The 21129-nt window shown below is 35.7% G+C and overlaps 4 protein-coding genes across 4 annotated transcripts; 3 read left to right on the forward strand and 1 right to left on the reverse strand.

Annotated features, from left to right (window-relative positions):
• Positions 1–413: 413 nt before the first annotated feature.
• LOC18605005 (alpha/beta-Hydrolases superfamily protein) lies at positions 414–4758 on the forward strand. Its single transcript, XM_007037746.3, has 5 exons — positions 414–924; positions 2012–2048; positions 2143–2379; positions 2489–2536; positions 3882–4758. Exons 1-5 carry the CDS (start codon positions 623–625, stop codon positions 4452–4454), a joined length of 1197 nt encoding a protein of 398 aa, XP_007037808.3. The 5' UTR covers positions 414–622; the 3' UTR covers positions 4455–4758.
• A 7822-nt stretch (positions 4759–12580) lies between these two features.
• Positions 12581–15889, forward strand: LOC18605006 (Transducin/WD40 repeat-like superfamily protein). Its single transcript, XM_018116673.2, has 5 exons — positions 12581–12992; positions 13148–13274; positions 13492–13673; positions 13777–13972; positions 14754–15889. Coding segments are annotated over exons 1-5 (1530 nt in total). The 5' UTR covers positions 12581–12990; the 3' UTR covers positions 15777–15889.
• Positions 15890–17469: 1580 nt separating this feature from the next.
• LOC18605007 (peptide methionine sulfoxide reductase-like) lies at positions 17470–18378 on the forward strand. The gene is made up of 2 exons (XM_007037749.3): positions 17470–17879; positions 17959–18378. The coding sequence occupies exons 1-2, from the start codon at positions 17550–17552 to the stop codon at positions 18211–18213; spliced, it is 585 nt and encodes a 194-aa protein (XP_007037811.2). The 5' UTR covers positions 17470–17549; the 3' UTR covers positions 18214–18378.
• A 63-nt stretch (positions 18379–18441) lies between these two features.
• On the reverse strand, positions 18442–20848 carry CEP1 (Cysteine proteinases superfamily protein). The gene is made up of 4 exons (XM_007037750.3): positions 19974–20848; positions 19539–19774; positions 19289–19429; positions 18442–18825 (listed from the first exon to the last, which is right to left on the reverse strand). Exons 1-4 carry the CDS (start codon positions 20419–20421, stop codon positions 18562–18564), a joined length of 1089 nt encoding a protein of 362 aa, XP_007037812.3. The 5' UTR covers positions 20422–20848; the 3' UTR covers positions 18442–18561.
• Positions 20849–21129: the final 281 nt, after the last annotated feature.

Below are 21129 nucleotides of genomic sequence, written 5' to 3' on the forward strand. Positions count from 1 at the left end.
ATAATGAATATATTCATTTTCTTATTGTTATGCTAAAAGAAAAGGAATGTGTCTTATCATCATATAGTATTAGGATTGTGGATTTGTGGTTCTTAAATGAAAGGCCTATAACCAAAATAAATCTCTATTAGAATATATCATAAAAGAGTAACTAGCCAAATACTAATTTGTTTTAGCCAATGTACGATGAGGGCCTAATTGAAGGATTCCGAGGCAAGACGAGGACTCAATTACAAAAAACCAAAAGAGAAAAAGGAGGAATAAAAAAACCCCCGCCATATAAATTTAAGGACAACAGTTCAAACACGCTGGATGAGATGGCAATGGTATGGGCACGTAACAAGTGACAGCCGGTGGTTTTATCAGTGCCCCCTAGAAACAAATGTATGGGCAATAATAAATCCAAAAAAAAGACTCACTGCTCTCTCTCTCTCTCTCTTTTTAGTCTTCACTAAGCAGACGCCAGAAGAAACATCCTCTGAAAAGGAAAGAACAAGAACAAAAAAAAAAAAAAAAGGAATGTTCATCATTTTTTACTTATTCTTCTTTTCCTTCTAAATTCTAATCTAAAAACCCAGAATCTACAGAGAAATAAGAACAGGGAGAAACTGAAGAGAAAAAGATGGGTGGGGTGACATCAGCTATGGCTGCCAAGTTTGCATTTTTTCCGCCCAACCCACCTTCATACAAGCTGATTAAGGATAAAGCAACTGGGCTTTTGCTTTTGGACCCTTTTCCTCACCGTGAAAACGTCGACGTTTTGCGTCTCCCTACTCGCCGTGGCACCGAAATCGTTGCTGTGTACGTGAGGTACCCCATGGCCACCTCCACTCTGCTCTATTCGCATGGGAACGCGGCTGATGTTGGCCAAATGTATGAGCTTTTCATCGAACTAAGCATCCACTTAAGAGTCAATCTCATGGGGTATGTTTTATGGTATTTACTTTATTTTTTTCTTTTTCTTTTTTGCTTTTTTAGGTACCCTTTTGTCCAAATTTATATATATATATATATATATATATATTGTATTTTGTTGATGATAATCGTTCTCATTTTTATGTTTGCGAATTTGGTGTGCAAATGAGCTTTCTCGCTCTCTTTTATTTCATTGAGTTTTACTAAGAGGGAGTTTTTCGGGGGGAATTTTGGCTTTCTTGATGTGGAAGGAATGGATATTGTGAGACTAAGGTGTTGAGATTATTGGGGGATTTGGTGAAAGTTTTGAATTTTTTTTTTTTGTTTTGTTTTACTGCTCTGATTGACATTGACTGGTGCGGTAATTACTCTTCTATTGAGCTTGACGTATGCCAGTTTAGGTTTCACATAGATCAACTGAATTCAGGGTTTGAATTCTTGTGGTGTTTGGTTTCTTAATACAGATCTGTTTTCTCAAGTATCTTCACGGTATGCTGTTATTGTATGTGATTCTTGTTATAATGAGGAAACTGCAAAATGGTGGTGCGGAATAGAGTTATCTAAGGAATTTCTGTCATTATGTGTCTACGTTGCTTTATCAATCAATCTGATGGTAGAATGGCATTGAACTGCAAATTGCAATTGTTTAGTATGATTCTGTAATATAGGGTCAAAATCTCTTAGCCTTTCATGGTTGTTGGTACCGTCAGTTTTGGATCTAGAAATGGTGGTTTTAATGAACAGTTGTGGAGAATTTGGTGGTTGTAATTTTAAATGTCGAATGTTTTCAGAGGGAGAGAGAGAAAGAGAGAGAGAGCAGATGTTTTCTCTGAAAGTTCAAAGTAGGCATTCCCTTGTCTAATCTTAGGTAATGTTATATAAACAGCTATAACTGACTTGCAAGGTAGAAGAATATGGAACTTTACATTTTGTGTTAAATAGGTGGTTGTGTTTGAACCTCCATGAAATGTGTAATTGTAGTCAATATCTTATTGCCTATGCATACTTTGTAAGATTAATGTGTGAAACCAGTATTTTTTTTCCACATTAATGTGACATCTCAAGTTCTTGAACATTATGTGTAAAATCTTTGCAGGTATGACTACTCTGGCTATGGACAATCATCAGGAAAGGTAATTGTAGCATGAATCCTCTACTCTTAGTATGTGACTGAATTAATTGCATCTGACAGCTTTCTCTGAAGTTCATATATATGCCTTTCTGCAGCCTAGTGAGCAGAATACTTATGCTGATATTGAAGCTGCATACAAGTGTCTTGAAGAGAGCTATGGTGCCAAGCAAGAAAATATCATCCTTTACGGTCAGTCTGTGGGAAGTGGTCCTACTGTGGACCTTGCTGCTCGTTTACCTCGACTAAGAGCTGTTGTTCTGCATAGTCCTATACTATCAGGGTTAAGGGTCATGTATCCTGTGAAGCGCACTTATTGGTTTGACATCTACAAGGTTAGACATTCCACTCTCTCATTTATTCAGTTCTATCAAATCTAATTTTTGAAGTATGAGTATGTTTGTTTTCACCATGTGTCTTGACATGATTAATGTGGATTTGCAGAATATTGACAAAATGTCACTGGTAAAGTGTCCTGTGCTGATCATTCATGTAAGTCGCCAAAATTCAATATTTTGCATTGTTAATTGCATGAACAATTATGCGAATGTTACTTATTTCTAATTTGGACATGCTATCTTAGCTTAAGGTTTTTTATCAGCAAAGACTTTAGTGCAAAAAATATGCAATTGTAGGAAAAGGATACTAGTATAGTGATGTTAAGATGTAACTTTTCAGAAAAGACGTTTGAGTTTTATGTCTTATATGTTTTAAGAATAATTTTTGATGAAATTTGACAAGTTGAAGAAAGTACCAGAAGAGGAACTGGGTGAAGGTGTTTAATCTTGTTCTGAGTTTATATATCTGAACATGACCTAGATGGAATAAATGGTGTGATAAGGTGTCTATCTGAGCTTAAGCATATAGTTAAGGATGTGTTGAAATCAGCTCAATTGAAGTTCGTAACAATTGTAAACTAAAGCAATGGAAGAGGCCAAGATGAATGATTTGATATGGTTTATGGCTGTAGTAGAGCTAAATGTCAAATGGATCATGTTTGTGCTGAATTAAGCTGCTGACAGGACATGAGTAATGCAAAAGTTTGTTGCTCAATTCTTCTTTAAGGCAGAGCTAAATCTCCTGCTTTAATGCAAAAGCTGGTTTATGGCTGTAGTAGAGCTATATCTCCCACTTCTTTAAATGTTCAACACATACTAACAAGCAGAAAATTTCCATAAAGACGAACAAAAGGATGGCAAACCTTTTGCTCACATTTTCCATCAAAGTGAACGCTAAAGTTTATGAAGGGAATTTGTTTTCAAGGAAAAAATGCATTTTGATTTTGGATGAAAAGAGGAGGGATAGGGGTGTAAATATCATTCCCCTTTATTCTTGGCCATAGTTTTTCATATATAGTGATTAAGACAGCAAGAAACTTCCACCTTTTTTTTTTTAATTTTCTCATGTAGACTTGGCATGTTCTTTTTTATGACATATTGGTTTTCTTGGGTTTGACCAGTGATGATCAATCGTGTATAAATACAGTCAGTTTTGTAGTGTCCTAGCTGTCATCATTTTGTTTTTATGTGTTTATGCAACAAATAGAAAAGAACAAGTTGTACTGCTTAAAATGTTAATGACCTAGCTATGACATTGCCAATCTTTTACCCCTATATACACTGGAGTCTTTTTAAATAGAGTACATGTGATTCAGCAAGGGAAAACAACTCAAAATGTGAATAGATATATATGTGTGTGTGTATTTAACTGTTGTTTTTTTTTTTTTGGGGGGAGGAGCTCGCTATTGGTTCAATATATTTATCTCCATCTTTAACTTGCAAAGAATATCTGAAATGGGTATTAACTTCTGTGATTTGGTACTGGTGTTGAAATTCAGGGAACTAATGATGATGTTGTTGACTGCTCTCATGGAAAGCAACTTTGGGAACTCTGCCAAGAAAAATATGAACCATTATGGGTCAAAGGAGGAAACCACTGTGATTTGGAACTCTACCCGGATTATATTAGGCATCTAAAGAAATTTATATCAACAGTTGAGAAATCACCTTCTCGAAGAAATGGTTCTAGGAGAAGTACGGATGGTATTGACCAGTCTAGGCATAGTACTGACTACTTTGAGGCTCCAAGAAGGAGTATAGATCACAGGGAAAAACCAAGGAAAAGCACTGATAGCAGGGACAAGCCAAGGAAAAGCACTGATAGCAGGGACAAATCAAGGAAAAGCACTGATAGGCCAGAAAAACTGAAAGTTCATGAGTATAATAAATTTAATAACATCCACAAGCTAGAAAAGCTAAGAATATCCTTAGACCAGATGGATAGAATGGAGAGGATGGAGAGGTCGCGCAGAAGTGTGGAATATCATGATAAATCTAGGAGAAGCATTGACCACCAGCTAGAAAAAGCGAGGAAGAGTGTTGATTGGTTAGATAGAATCCAAGCAGTTTAGAACTTTGTAAATTTGGTTCACTGAGTTTGTTCAAGTGGGAGGGGATAGAGAAAGAAGAAACAGGGGAAAATGGAGGAATTGTTTTGGACTAATAACTTATTGTTTTAGAATTTGTATGTTGGTCTTCAAAGTTGTCTTCAAAGTTGCATGAAAGCAGTGTCATGGATTGTAGGGTTTGGTATATTTTTGAGATTTGTTTTCTTTGATTTTCAATGAAAGAATCTAACCGGCCGGTTTTCTTGTGGAAAAGTGAAAGCTTGTAATTAACAATGATTTCATTTTAATTTTCAGATTTTGTATTCTAGACCATGTTGGAAACATATGGATGTATTTGGTTCTTGCCTTGATCAAGGCATTGCCAAAACAGAAGGCAGATGGTTCTCTCAGTTTTCATTGGAACACTTCATAACCTGGTTTTTTAAGAAATAAATTCAGTTGCAGGAATCATTGTCCAGTAGAATACATGCCATAAGTGTCAAGATATGGTACAAAATAGCGATGCGGGTGATTATACTCTGAACTGCAAGTATGTGAAAGCTCCGTTGCTAATGCAAACCAAAATCATAAAAAATCCTCTCCCATGCCATGATTCGAAACAACTGATGTTGAATTATATGTTTATGTGTTCATGTTGAAAGCTAGTTGTAAAATGGTGGTATTTATGCTATTCAACTAAACTGACTAAACTCTTTTCTTTTTTTACTTCATATCACATAGTAGTGGACATGTATATTAATATTAAAGATGAAGATGAAGTAACTCTCCATGACTTAACCGTCAATATGTCTTTCATAATTAAATTTAGAGAGGAACTTGATTTTATTTTCTCGGCCAATAGAGGAAATTATCAAAACCTTAATTTTGAAAGGGTAACAGTGGGTTCCATGAAAAGAAACCATAACCATAACATTAACAAATTAACAATTTTGCACATGATTTGACCTGGTAATAATACATGTATATCTAATTAAAGAGTTGAATTTCGAATCTTTCAGTTTTTTTTTTTTTTTTTTTCTAAAAACAATGTATGGGTTGTGAGAAATCTTTATTGTACTGGGAGGCTGCAATTTATTCAGTTTGTTTTGGTGTTTCTGATGTAGGAATTTCCTCATCCCTCAAAGGAGAATCGAAAAGATCAGTCAGTTATGCTTAGGTTTTATCTAGAAGGGCAAAGAAGGTTTTGCCAAGGGTGCTAGGATCAGTCGACAGTCTACTTGTCATCTTAAGTTGAGGGTAGACAAAGGATTAATAATATTGCCAATGCCACCCGAATAAGGCTTGTATCTTGAGAAACACATGGTTTCTCTCGACTCAATCTGGCTCTCTTTGGATTGCTTGGATTTCAGGAGTATGTACTTGGGAGAAAAGACTTGTAGCAAATCTCTCGTACAACTAGTAGCAGTTGGAGCTAGTGGAAGCGTTATAAGTTGAGAAGTCACACTCATTTAAGTTATTTTAAGGTTTTCTTGGAGTGCTTATGGTAGATGTTCAATTTTGGCTAACTATTATTTTTGAAGTTTTGAGTTACAGAAAAAACTACATAAAGGGTGTTTCGAGGGCGGAAACACTTGGGGGTGTTCCGAATGCGAAGACACCTAAGGGTGTTTCAAATGCAGAAGCGCCTAAGGACATTCCAAGCACATAAGTACCTGAGGGTGTTCCAAGTGCGGAAGCGCCCAAAGATATTCCAAACGTAGAAATACCTAAGAACAAGCATGGAATAACTATTTATACGGAAAAGTGGAAGTAACTCAGAACGAGTGGCAAGGTTCATGAGTTACCTTCACATTTGAGATATTCTAGAGAGCTTGACTTGGTGGTTTAGATATGAAGATAGTTAAGAGGACTTCCTCCTAACTTTTCCTTGAAGTACATGTGCTTTAGCCCTTTTTCTCCTTCTCTTTTCCTTAAGAATCACGTGATGCACTATCAATGTCACTACTTTATTACCCAAACCTTTCGTTCACTACCGAACCACAAAGTCATTCTCTTAATATCCCATAAGTCGTTTTTTAACTGCTCTTCCATGACAAACACGTTCTCCCATGATTGAACATGTTCTTCCAACTACTCATAAGAAAGTTCTCCTATTCAGTATAAATATGAGAGCTTTGGAGGTTGGGAGGCAATAAGAAATTATTAGAAACCCAGCAAAGATTATCTTAAAAGCTCTCTCAATACTTGTCCAAATATTCATTCTACTTAACCTTTTCCATCCGCTCTAATCTGTCGCTTTTCTCCACCTTTTCTTATTCCTTACCACCTACCACCAAAGCACTTATGCTTCAAGGATTACTCTAGTCTTCCTCTAGTCTTCCTCTCTGCTCCTCTAGTGCATTCTGCTTTACTTATTGCAACACGTCCTTTCTCCCTACCCAAAGAACCCTTTACATCTTGGCGACTCCATTAGGAGGAGTGATTGCAGTAAGTGGAAAAAAAATTTTCCTAGAAAATTTTTTATCAAAAGATATGGAAAGTTCTCTTGTCAACTAAGAAACCACTGTTCCCACCTATGTTCAAGAGCTTATGAAAATGCTCTAAGCTTCTCAAGAAAAGATGCAAATGCTAAAGGAAAACAACAAGCAAATGATGGAGACCATCACCTAGCTTGCGTCCTTAACTACCACAACCTCTCAACCTCTATTTATGCTAATAGAATATGCTGCTAATGTGGTTAACAACAATGGAAATTGAGGAAATGGAGGGAGCACGACTGACCCACTCCTCAATACCACCAATCCCTCTATTGTAAGCAATCCTGTTACAGTAACTCTTTTCATAAGCGCTCAGAGTTTTGTTATAAAGGAAGAGTTAGATGCTCAATCAAAAAAACAAGAGTCTCAACTTCTCAAAGTTTGACTTGAAATTACCCTATCTTACCAAGGTAGTCACTAAGCCGTACCCCGAGAATTATACCAGCCTAAAATTCAAACAATTCAATGGCAAAATCGATGATGCTTGGGAACATGTCATGAAGTTTGTAAAACCCTCGACAGTCATAGGCTTGGATGATAATTTAAAGTTGAAGGAGTTCTCTAAGTCCCTCACTGAGAAACTCTACATCTATTACAATAATCTCATTTCCGACTCAATTGACTCTTGAAACTAGATGTGTAGGATGTTCGGGAAAAGTTCTTTTTTACTTAAGAGAAAGTGATCCTTATTGACTAGAGGAGAGAATATCATAAGGCAAGAAAGGATCTTATGGAGTACTTCCAATGGTTCAAAGAATACTTACTGGATATATAAGACTCACATGATGAAAATGAGTTAGTCAAAGTATGCATCCAAGGTATGTTCGATGAATATAGGGTGCATTTAGAAAACTTACCTCTTTTTACTTCTGCCACTTTAGTTAAAGTTGCACGACGAACCAATAATATGGTTTTTAGGCAAAAGGGAACTAATTATTTCAACAGAAAGAACACTTCGATTGTGAATGCAATCCAAGGAAAAAGTAAGAAAAGAAGAGGACCTCGAGAAAACTTGAGACTAAAACACAACAACTTTAATAGAAGACAAGATGGAGAGATTGCTCTTCCATTCTCAACTCCACTTGACTGAGTAAGGGTAATCTTTTAAGAATGGATTTAAGACAGACAAATAAATTTACCTTATCAAGACCACCGATGGCAAAAAAGAAGTCTAAGTTGTATTATTGCAATTACCGTCATACGGTGCGTCATCCATTTGTCGAATGCAAAAACATGCATAAGATATTTCACAAGAGGACATAGGCAGGAGAAGTCTTGATTGGCAAAAACAAGATTTAAAATAATCCACTCCTAGTGTATTCAAATACTCGAGGACATGTAAGTGTCGTTATCAGTATTCAGGAAAAGCCTACCCTTCCTTCCAATCAAGAAGAGGATACACGTGCAGTTGCTATGGTTACCTCTTTTATTGCCACCTCACTCATGAAGACACTTAGCTGCAGGCATTTCTTTAATTAACTTGGCCTTTCAAAAGAATCGAGGATGAAAGCAGCTAGAATGTTAGTACATATAACTGATTTATTGCATGGAGAGTGCAGCTTGGTGGGACAAGTTATTAAGAAAATGAAAAGTAGATATGAGAACACCATAGTATTCATAAAAGCAGACATGTGCACATTACATCCCTATCACAACAAGCTACTCTACATGGAGAGCAATGTCAACGGATACCTAGTGCGAAGGACATTCATTGATGATGGTTACTCGGTAAACCTCATGTCATTGTCTACTCTGAAGGTTATGAATATAGACTTAAGGAGTTTGCGTTGTCCTATGACCATTACTTCTTTCGACAACAAAGAAATTAAAACTATTAGACAAGTCATCGTGAGTTTCAAGATGGGAATAATTCAAGACTAAACTTGGTTCTATGTTACTGAAGCTAATGTAGCCTATCACTTCCTCATACAAAGGAAGTTCCTACACACTCATAATATCATTCCTTCCTCATGCCAACAATGCATCAACGACTATTGGAAAGGGAAGGAAATCTTCATTCCAGTAACAAATGCACTATTTGAACTCCATGAGGTAAGTTACACTGAAGTTTCTTTCTTTGAATAATTAGCAGAGGAAGGTGAAACTGCCATAGTTAGGCCCATAAGTGTTCCACTTCCACAATAGGAAGAATACTCCCAATAAGAGGAAGGAATCATATCAAAAAAGAAGAAGCGATAAGGAAAAAGAATATGCTCTGAAAGAAAGAGGGAAAACCTTACTAGGATAAGCTCTTATACCCGTGAAAACGGAAGATGGTTTACTACTTATAATAGAGTGCGGGGTTTGGAGAACTATTATCTCTTAACCTTATATCACATGAACCATTTGATATACCATTATTTTGTCTTCAGGTGGAAAAAGTAGAAAAGGAACATGAAACATCACTTGTAGCGGAATAACTTCAAGAACAACCAAAGCCATAAGGCAACGAGTTAGAAGAGCTCAACTTAACTGAAGAAGGAGAGACTCCCAAACCACTTTTTATAAGTAAGAGCCTTTCGAAAGAACAAAAAATAGCAATGGCTCGGCTGCTAAAGGAATTCCAAGATGTGTTTGCTTGGACATATAAGAAAATGCCTAGATTGAATGAGAAACTTGTCACTCATGAGTTGCACATCTCTCTTGGAACCAAGTTAGTGAAGTAACATGCACGGGTATTCCACCATGAAACAAAAAAAATTAGATAAATGAAGAAATTAACAAACTCTTTAAAGCTGGGTTCATCAAGTCAATACAATATCCAACTTGGTTAGCTGATATGGTTCCTATAAAAAAGAAGAATGGAGCAATCTGGATGTGTCTAGACTTCAGAGATCTCAATAAAGCTTGTCCCAGGAATGAGTTTCCCCTTTTAAACATTGATACTTTTGTAGATGTTACAGCTAGTCATGAGATGTTTTCATTCATGGATGGGTTCAGCAGATATAACCAGATAAGGATGACACCTGGTGATACAGAGAAAGTCATTTTTAGGACCTCGTTTGGTAACTTTTATTATATAGTTATGCCATTCAACGTGTCATGACAACCATTTTTCATGACATGATATATGATTGCTTGGAAGATTACGCGGATGACATTGTGGTAAAATCCAAGAAAGCTCTAGATCTTCTTGGAGACTTGAGAAGGGTGTTCGAGCGATGTCGAGAATATAAGTTACGCATGAATCCCTTAAAGTGTGCCTTTGGAGTAACAACTAGTAAGTTTTTGGGTTTTGTGGTTCATTGGAAAGGCATAAACGTGGACCCTACGAAGATAAGTTTAAATTGATCATAATCGACATGAGATTATAAGTGCATGTTTACGAAATACTTTTATTCCCTAGCTTGTCCCCTTCCCGTATCCATTCATGGAGTCTTTGTGAGTCACACGTTATTTTTTCCATTTATTTTGTTGCAGATTAGTGATAGCATTTTGATAGCAGCTAGTGTCGTGGATATCGGTGTTCGGTCTTCATTCTTTGGTAAATGTCAAGCAGCCATTTAATGCCTAAAGGGTTGTTCACGTTCCGCTAACGAGTCGGTCTTCACTTTATATTTATATTTACAGACTATGAACATGTTTATGTTGACATTGCCAATGTTGGACATTTTACATGAATAATGTTATGTATGAGATTACGATGATGGCTCTAGAGCCTATATAGACAGTCAAAGGTGCTGATGATGTTTAATGTTTATGTTATTGTGCACTGTGACAGTGGCACATGTTAATATATATATATATCAAATGGTTGAGTTTATACAATTAAGTTATGAAGTTCTTTAATTGTATAATGAGTATTATGAATGCATACATGGTGATTTTTTATATAAATGGATGTTATAAGACGCTTTCACATGTAATGATGAATGTTTAATGATGTTATGGTAAAACGCTTGTGTGAGCTTGACGAATTATGCTCGTCTAGGTCCATACGCCAGTCATGATCCCTCCAAAAAATGAGATGTGACACTTGATGTGCATAACTTAAGGACTAAATTATGAAAATTTTACTATGTAATTATTTACTTTGTTAATGTTATTGTTTTGGTAAAATACTTTCACCCCTTAACTTTTAGCTATAATTTAACGAGAGTCCATTAGTTTTCAAAATGTATAGTCTACCCCAAAAGAATAACTTCTACTGAACACATAAGTTCAATTGTTAATCAACCATTAATGTTTGGGTGAAATACCCTAACCCTCCTAAGTTTTGATCGAAATCACATGGAGGTCTATTAGTTTTCGAAATGGACACTTCACTCCAAAAAAACATTTTTCACTGGACATATAAGTCAAGCCGTTAGTCAACCGTTAGTATTTTCATCAACTTACTGAAGTGGCAAGGGTAGAAAAATAATTTTACCCTTCATTAATTCTTATAATTACAATTATCTAATTTTTTATTTTTTTATTAATTAAAAAAAGCTCCCTATTGGGGAACATCAGAGTTCCCTTGAGGAGCCCGATTGGGGCTCCCTATTTTTTTATTCTTTTAAAACTATAATACTAATTTTTTAAATTAATAAAAAAAGAAAGGGCATTTTAGTCTCTTCATTATTTCTATTAATGGTTTGTGTAGTCTTGGGGCAAAATGTGCATTTTGAAAACTAATTGACCTCCGTATAATTTTGATCAAAATTTAGGGAAGTCAGGGTATTTTATCCTTAATATTTTCGTTAGTTTGATAATGTGGCAATATTGAAAAAACATTATATAAACTATAATTTTAAAAATTACCACATTATATAAACTATAATTTTTAATTTTTAATTTTTTTCTATTAAAAAAAAGTCTTTCCCACCTCTTCTTTCGACCAGAGCACCAAATCTGACTCTGGTCAGGGAATCGGATCTCCCTCCCCCACTCTTCGTGTTCCCTTTCTACATTTCCCAAAAGACTGCCGGGGTGGGGGCACAACTCCCTTAAGGAGCGCAAGGGGGGGTGCTACTCCTATGGGGAATGCAAGATCTACATTCCCCTAAGCATAAGTAGACATACATTAAGAGGAATGTTGTCACATGACACCACTCATTAGTTGAAGTGTTAAAAATTTATACTTGGTATATTACTTAGGTTATGTAGTTAATAATATTAATGAACGTATTTTTTTTTTCAATTTTGTAGGGAATGGGGTCAAAAATCCCAAATCAAAATATATTTTTTAAAAAGTAATTTATATATTAATATTTAAATACTAATATAAAAAAGTGACTCTCCTTTATTGGGGAGCACCAGATCTAGTCGGTGCTTTTTTGATTTTTTTTTTTATAAAAAAAATATAATAATAATTTTTAAAATTAATAAAAGATAAGATTATTCTTTCGATATTGTCACGTTATCAAACTAACAGAAAATTAATGATTGACTAACAGTTGAATTTACGTGTTCAATAAAAGATATTTTTTAAAAATTAAATATTTATTTTAAGAATTAATAGATCTATTTAAAATTTTAATTAAAACTTAAAAGATGGTGATATTTTACCCTTTACCTTATTGTTTTCCTCCTGAGCTACCAAGGTAGCTGTTGACTTTTTGCAATAGGTTTTCTCTTACCGGTTTTTCTTGGCTAATAAAAATCAATTATCCGACAAAAAAAAAACAATAAACTCATAGTAACAATATATGGGTTTCATTTTCATTCTTTGAATTCTTTAATTTATCAAGAAAAAAGCTGGGATTTAAATCATTATGTACCCATTTATTGCTTGCTATTAACATTTAGCATGTTAAATGGGAGAAAGTAGCAAAGCAAAACTTGAACAAGTTGCAATATTCCGATAAGCCTTTTCTCTTTTTTTTTTTTTTTTTGGTTTGGTTTTGTTTTGTTTAAAAGATGGTTGAAGTGTGAGGGACTTTGGAAGCGGGCCTGCCGGAAAAAGGTATCATCTTCCAGAAATACCCTTATATCTATCTCGCAATCTCAACTGAAAATCTCGTTGAAGAACTCTCTCTCTCATCCCTTCTTTCCTATCTCAATCTGTTGCCCAACCCATTCCGATTCCATTGTTTCCATTCCAACATACAAATTTCAGCTCCATCCAAGCCAATATTATTATGTAAGTCAAAATCAAGTCTCTCCCTTCCTCCTTCTTATTCTTTTTCTTAGCAAATTGGATTCAATTCTGTTGGGTTCTTTTTTTCCTTTTCAAAGTTTATTAAATTTGGGTCGTATAATAATTTTAATAAATAAAATGATGCTCAATTGGTTCAGGTCGCAAGAGGAGGTAGCCAGGGAAGCTATCAAGCACGCATTAAAGGCGCTGAAAAAGCGTCATTTAGTCGAAGAAGGAGCTCATGCTCCCGCTTATATTGCGCTCTCCCGCCCAATCATCTCCCAGGTTTTTTTTTTTTGGTTTATTCTGATCGTTGACGATGTATTAAATTGCTTTGTCTTTTAATTTTATTTTAAAGTTTCAATATTGATTGAGGAGTTTACTATGTTGCAACATTATAAGAACAAGTGGATTTGAAATAAGGGATTGGGTTAATCTTTGGGTTTCCATCGGAATAGAAAGCCACATTGCACTGTTGGGTAATTGGTGAATTTTGTTATAGGGCTCGGAATGGAAAGAGAAAGCGGAAAATTTGGAATTGGAACTTCAGCAATGTTACAAAGCGCAATCAAGGTTGTCTGAGCAACTAGTGGTGGAAGTAGCCGAGTCCAGAGCTTTAAAAGCTTCGCTACAGGAGAAAGAAACAACAATTGCTGACTTGGAGAATGAGTTCACTCAGACAAGGTCTGATAGTGTTCTTTTATGGTTTGGCCAGCGAGGGAGATAGTTTTTCCGATTTGAAAAATTGCTGTGAAATGAATAACTGATGTACTGTTTATTGCGGCAGGGATGAATGCTCTCAATTGAAGACAGATTTGGAAGAAAATATTAGAGCGCTGGAATTGGTGATGAGCGAGCGCCAGGAACTCAAAGCTCAACTAGAACAACTGACTATTAAAGCTAAAAATGCAGAGGCTGAAAATAAGATGTTGGTTGATCGTTGGATGCTTCAAAAGATGCAGGATGCTGAGCGACTTAATGAGGTATGCTATAATGTTGCTACAGCTGCATGAAAACAGAGAACAAGGTCTATTTTGATGAGGTGTTGTTGGGAATGATGAATAGCTTGGTCCATAGATGCTTGGGGATTAAAGTGTGTTGGGTTTGTGATTCATTAAGAGTGTGTTCATGCATGCAAGATAGCTAATTTACAACATTATAAAACTGTTTCTTTTGGCATTCTGAGACTTTCTCATTTAAAAGTTTGAGAGAAACAAAGGATCTTAGGATAATCATCAACCCAGAGTTGCATGCCCCTTGCACTGCACAACAAGAAGTAGATGGGAAGAATAAAAATAAAAAATGAAAAAGAGGGGTCTCTGGGGCTGGAAGGGTTGTATTTAATATTGAGCAGGTGCTTAAACAAATAAATTTTGGTGGTTCTGACCCATCAGCAATATAATTGGAGATGGTCCTATTTTTGGTTTTGGGGGAAGGGAGCATGGTTTATGGTTGTGTCTTCTTGAGTAGCTAGAACAATTTGGTTGTTAAGTGTTCTGTTTGTTTTTCCCAGTTCTTTTAGGTTCAGTTATATATATATTCCTTTAACTTTGTCACAATTGAGAGAAGATCAAATGAGCAACAGTGTCATTTAGAATGATATAACACTCCCATCCAAGTTTGAAGTTGAAATTCCAAATATACGTGGGAATGAGTTTGAAATCTATGCTTACTTTTGAAGGAGTCTTTAGTTTATTTTTCAGTATGCCTGTTTTAGATTTCAAATATTAGTGGCTAACTTTAGTTTTCCATTAATTAATCTAGGCAAATGCACTTTATGAAGATATGATTGAGCGGCTCAAGGCTAGTGGTTTAGAGAAACTTGCCCGAGAGCAAGTAGATGGTATTGTCCGTAGAAGTGAAGAAGGTGCTGAGCTCTTTGCGGAATCAACTATTGCCTCTGTTTGCAAGCACAGGATCAATGCACATGAAGGTGGTTGTGCTTCTATCATGTTTGAGTACAATTCTGGCAAATTGATCAGTGGAGGACAGGATCGATCAATAAAAATGTGGGATACTAGCACTGGATCATTAAGTCATAGTCTTTTTGGTTGCCTTGGTTCTGTCCTTGATCTTGCAATCACCCATGACAATAGATTTATTATAGCAGCAAGTAGTTCAAACAACTTGTTTGTATGGGATGTCAACTCAGGACGAGTCCGTCATACCCTCACTGGTCACACGGATAAAGTGTGTGCCGTAGATGTGAGCAAAGTTTCAAGTCGTCATGTCGTGAGTGCTGCTTATGATCGCACTATAAAAGTGTGGGATTTGCAGAAAGGTTATTGCACGACCACAATAATTTTTCACAGCAACTGCAATGCACTTTGCTTCAGCACAGATGGACAGACCATATGCTCAGGTCATGTTGATGGGAATCTTCGTTTGTGGGATATTCAGACAGGAAAGTTGCTCAGTGAAGTCGCTGCACATTCGCTCGCCATTACATCTATTTCTCTATCCCGAAATGGAAATGTAATATTGACTAGCGGCAGAGATAATTTGCACAATTTATTTGATATACGATCTTTGGAAGTTTGTGGTACATTCAGAGCAAATGGAAACAGGGTGGCATCTAATTGGAGTCGGTCCTGTATGAGTCCAGACGACAACCATATTGCTGCTGGCTCTGCTGATGGATCCATCTACATTTGGTCAATATCCAAAGCTGACATAGTAAGCACTCTGAAGGAGCACACTGCTCCTGTCTTGTGTTGTACATGGAGTGGACTTGGAAAACCATTAGCCTCTGCTGATAAGAATGGGATCGTGTGTACCTGGACATGAACCATTAGCCTCTGCACATACTTGTACATATGTCAATGATGATGGTTACTATATTCAACATTAAAATAGCTTTTATTTATTACTTTTCTAAAGATTAAAATGTTTTTGCTCAATCCACGGTTTCTCATCATTGTTTTTTGTTAAGAAACTAAACATTTAATAATTTTAAAGTTGTTATATGTGTTTTTGCTAATCATTCATTAATCTTAAAAGGGAAATGCTTTCTTAAATAAACTTATGATGACTTTTTTCCAAATGTAAGTGAACCATAGTCAAAAGACTATGCCAAAATTTAGTTAGTAACTGCCATGGTTAAACTATTTATTAATCTTTTTAAAAAATTCATGAATTATTTATAAAAATTGAAATGCTTTTCAAAAAAAAATTTATAAAAATTGAAATAATTTTTTTTATTATGTTTAATCAAACGTTTGTATTTTTATTTTGGACTAAATAAGTTTTTAAGACTAATTGTTGATTTTTAGTAAAATCGTCATTAGTTATTTTACGCCATGTGGTGTTGACATAGCATGTTGACAAGTCATAATGATGATAATATATCATATTTATGTGACATGAAGATATAGTAACATGACATTTCATCATTTACGTTAATCTCACGTTAGTGTGACGTTTTGATTAATAACAATTAATCAATACTTATATGACTCAAAATAAAATATAAACATTAGAGCATTTGACTCATTAGTTGATGCATGATCCCTTTACTTAATGAACAAAGTTCGAATCCCCTTTTTTCTAAATCTAAAAAAAAAAGTATAAGGCCTCCATTGAATATAATAAAAGAATAAAAATTTATTTGAATTTTTTTAAATAATTTGAACACATTTTAAAAAATTATGTCAAAAAAATTACTATCTACATGTTTCTTATTTACTCACTAAAATTTTTGTTGAAACTTCATTATAAAAGATGAATTTAAAATTTTCATCATATTTATCTATGAATAAAACTCTTATTAAAAAAATATTGACATCATATTTAAAAAAATTCCTAAATTATTTAGAAAAATTTAAATGAGTCTTTAAAAATTTCTAAATTATTTAGAAAAATTGAAATGAGTTTTAAAACTTTTATTACATTCAATCAAGTCCTTATAATTTTATTTTGAGCCAAATAAGTCTTTATATTTTTATTTTGAATTAAATAAACTCTTATAACTAATTATTGACTAGTTAAAATGTCATTTGTTATTCTTTACAACGCTGTGTTGATGTTTCATATTAATATATCATAATTTATAATAATGTAACATATTGATATATTATAATTGATTATAACGTTACATGTTAATTTACCATGATAATATTACCGTGTAACATTTTTTACCATCAATGTCATATTAATATAAAATGACAAATGATGTTTTGATTTATGGTAATTAATTAATCATTAATTATAAAAATTTACTTGATATAAAATAAAAATAAAAAAATAAAAAAAATTTAAATTTTTTTAAAATAATTTAAAAACTAATTTGAGCATTATGTCAAAAAACATTTATTGATTCTCACGTATTTCTAAAACCAACTCTCACCTCTCCGTAAGGAAATTGCCATTATGTATTACTAGTAATTATTTTTCCTTCACGGTTAGTAACGTTGAATTTGACTGGAAAAAAGGGTAGGTTCATTTCTCTAAAGTCAAACAAAATCCCCTCAAAATAGTACTAGGATAACTTGATTTTGTGTTCCTCGTTGATGCTCTTCTAGCAGAAGAAAGGGCAAAAAAAAAAACTCGGAGAACTGAAGAATGGCCACTGCCGCTGACAGCAACAACAACAACCCTGCTTTGGACCCTGATCTGGACCGCCCGGATAACCCGGCTCACGAGTTTGCCCAGTTCGGAGCCGGGTGTTTCTGGGGAGTACAGCTGGCGTATCAGCGAGTACAAGGTGTAGTCAAGACAGAGGTTGGGTACTCTCAGGGTCATGTCCCTGATCCAAATTACAACCTTGTACGCACCGGTACCACCAACCACGTCGAGGTGGTTCGTATCCAGTTCGACCCTCAAGACTGCCCCTACAATGATCTTCTCTCTGTTTTCTGGGGTCGCCATGATCCAACCACTCTCAATCGTCAGGTGTGACAAATCTGTTTAAAATGCTCCCAGTTTCTCTCTTTCTTTCTTTTTATTTAAATGAACCCATACATTTTGTCAGGGTGAAGATGTGGGAGCACAATATAGATCGGGGATATACTACTACAATGAGAACCAGGCTCGTCTTGCAAGGGAGTCACTGGAGGCTAAGCAATTAGAGTTGAAGGACAAGAAAATTGTGACAGAAATTCTTCCTGCAAAAAGATTTTACAGGGCAGAGGAGTACCATCAGCAATACTTGGAAAAAGGAGGAGGTTCTGGCTCTAAACAATCTGCTGAAAAAGGCTGCACAGACCCCATCAGATGCTATGGTTGAAAATGTACGAACGATCAAAGGTTGAGTATCTTTTAGCTTTAACTGGACAGCACTTAAGCTTCTTGTCCGTTAATAGGCAAGCTATTATGCTGCCTTTTGTTATGTTCTTAAAATATCCCTGGATTCTGGATTTATTGGTATCTTTAGTCTGTTTCTTGTTTGAAAGTTGAAACCTTTCTGAAATGTTTATTTCTACCTCAGATAGGAAAGTCATTGTAACAGATAAAATTGACGCCAAATTTGAAACAAATATTATTCAATCATGATTGTGCTGCATGCAACTTTTGAACAGAGGGAAATAACAGCTCAGACTGAGAACAGAGCTGGAATCAATGGCGAGAAATTGTTTTAGAGTTCATCCTTAGGATAGAATGGAGGTTCTGTAGGATTAGAGGAAGAGTTCTTGATGGGATATGAAGACTCCATTGCTATACCACAGAGTCCCTTCTTATCTTTGATGCCACGTTCGATCCTTATGAAACCTTTCTCTCCCCATTCAGGTCCCCAGGAGTTCTTCACTATCCAGTACTTGGTTCCATCAAGGGTTGTTCCATAGCCCACAGCTGCAACCCCATGGTTCAGCTCAGTGCCACATTGTCCAGTAAATACCCCCTGCAGTCCAAGTTAGTCAAAATTGAGAGATGATTATTTTTTTTTGGTACAGAAGTGTTCTGATTTATGTTTTGCTTAGAAATCTTTTAACCACCCAAATAATGTCAATAAATTGGTCCGATCCCGATCCGTGGAATAAATTGTAATAAAGGTTTAGGGCTTTAAGTTGTCTGGGTCAGCTTTACTGTTACCATGGTTATGTCGATGATTGGAAACGTGGAGTTATGTCCAACTCAGACATTGTGCGGTATAATAATTTTCTAGGAGAGGAAAGAAAGTGACATTTATCAAATAGAAACTTGCAGTTCCATAGGGTCTTGTAGATGCAGCAAGCTGTAGCTTGAAACTTTAAAGGGTTCTGCAGCACTCTATGCCTTTCTGCTTTAATCAAATTGGCAATTTAAAATTGGAGGTAGAAAAATTTAGTTCATTGTTTCCACATCTGATCAGTTTGAAAAATTACCTCTGAGTAGAACTGGAAATCCATACCTCCAGCGTCAATGGCCACTGATACTGGCTGGTGTGCAACTGCTTTAAGCAGAGCATCCTCATTGTTAGCAGGCACATTCTCGTGCCCATCGATAGACACTGCTGGAGAATTCTCCTGCATAACCCACCCCATGGATTGTCATGAATTCAAATAAGTTAAGCTTTGTTGAATGTAAACTAGATCAAATTAAAAAGTTTAAAGGCGTTTGTATCATATTGTGAACCTTAGAAACATCACAAGTTCCATCTTCAGCTTCGTAAGGGTAATTGGTCTCTGTAGTGATGCCACCTTTCTTCTGGATGAAATCAAATGCAATGTCCATCAACCCTCCATTGCATCCTTGATTTTCTTCAGTGTCACAGTCTACCAGCTCTTGCTCAGACAGAGATACTAATTTATTCGTCTTAATTTGATTAATACCCTCAACTGCTACAACAGTTGAAAATGCCCAGCAGCTACCTATTAAATTAAATATCAATAAAGTTCGGAATTAGATCACACGCAATTGAAACCTATGACCGGCAATAAGAGCAGAGGTTAACATCATACCCCTTGATTGATGTAGCATGAATGGGTAGCAATTAAAAGAAAAATAAAATTTAGGGAAAAAAGAAACAAGAGTAACCATGGAGCAAAGTAATAGAAAATGTATCCTTACCACATTGGCCTTGGTCCTTAACGGCAGTAACGGCACCCTTTTTCCTCCAATCAACAGAGGGTGGGACACGGTCTACATTCTCATACATGAAGCTCCCAGTCCCACGAGGTGTCCCCTGGAACATCCTATGATGCTTAATCTTTGAGCCAGCATAAGCATTCCTAAATTCGTGATTAGTCATGTCTGCAAATTTGTTCAGTTTCAATTTGTAAGGTTTGTCCTTGTTGTTAGTGTTGTGCACATGCATTACATTTTGCTTGAACACATTGAAGCGCTTGTGCTTCTCATCTAGACTCCTAGAAACCGTGTGATGGCTTCTCCACCTCTCATACAAATCCCACAGGCTCTCCTCGGATGCCAAGTCCGTCTCATGGAAATCGAAACTCTCTGCTATTCCGAGAACCAGAGCCAGCGAGAGCACAACCAGAACCATATCAATCCTCCTCATTTTCACTTGATATTAGAATTCAAGCACCAACAAGTTATGGGAATTCAGAGACCTCCACTGTTGCTTTATATAGAGGATTGGAAGTAAAATGTTGAATAGAAGATAAAGATCAAACCAGAAGAAAACAAAAGGATAATAACTGAAGAAGTTACAGGTTCCTTACGGGCATCAACAATACGTGATAATGAGGAAGATGAAAGAAATAGGGATGAGGTTTTGAGAATAACGGAGAGCAAGAATGATAAATTTGAACAGATTTACCAGGACAAGCAAGTCCTTATATGAGTCAAAAGCAAAGGAAAAGAGGCGTCTGATTAAGCTGCTAGGTGGGTTAAACATAGAAAACTCGAGGGCATTAAGATTTTTAAGAGGAGGATCTTTACATGCCAAACACGTTAGCACGTTACCATAAACGCGAGAGAGAATGATGGGGAAAAGAGGGTAACGAGAATGGTTACGTCTTATACTGGATGTGAGCCACGATATTTTTGCAAGTGGGAACTAATACAAAGCCTTTTGTAACTGCTTTGGCTTTAACTGAAACCTCAGCTAAGAACTACTTTGGAATTGGATTGAGAGGAAAAAATGATCAATTAGACCTTTGACATCAATGGAGTTTGATGAATTGTGCAAGCAATTCAATTTCCAGTCCAGGCCCCACGGCGGTGTTAAGCAGATTGTGGGATGATGAAGAAATACATCAATCAC

The sequence above is a fragment of the Theobroma cacao genome, chromosome 3, assembly GCF_053813885.1.
Source record: "Theobroma cacao isolate CCN51 chromosome 3, ASM5381388v1, whole genome shotgun sequence".
NCBI lineage: Eukaryota > Viridiplantae > Streptophyta > Magnoliopsida > Malvales > Malvaceae > Theobroma > Theobroma cacao.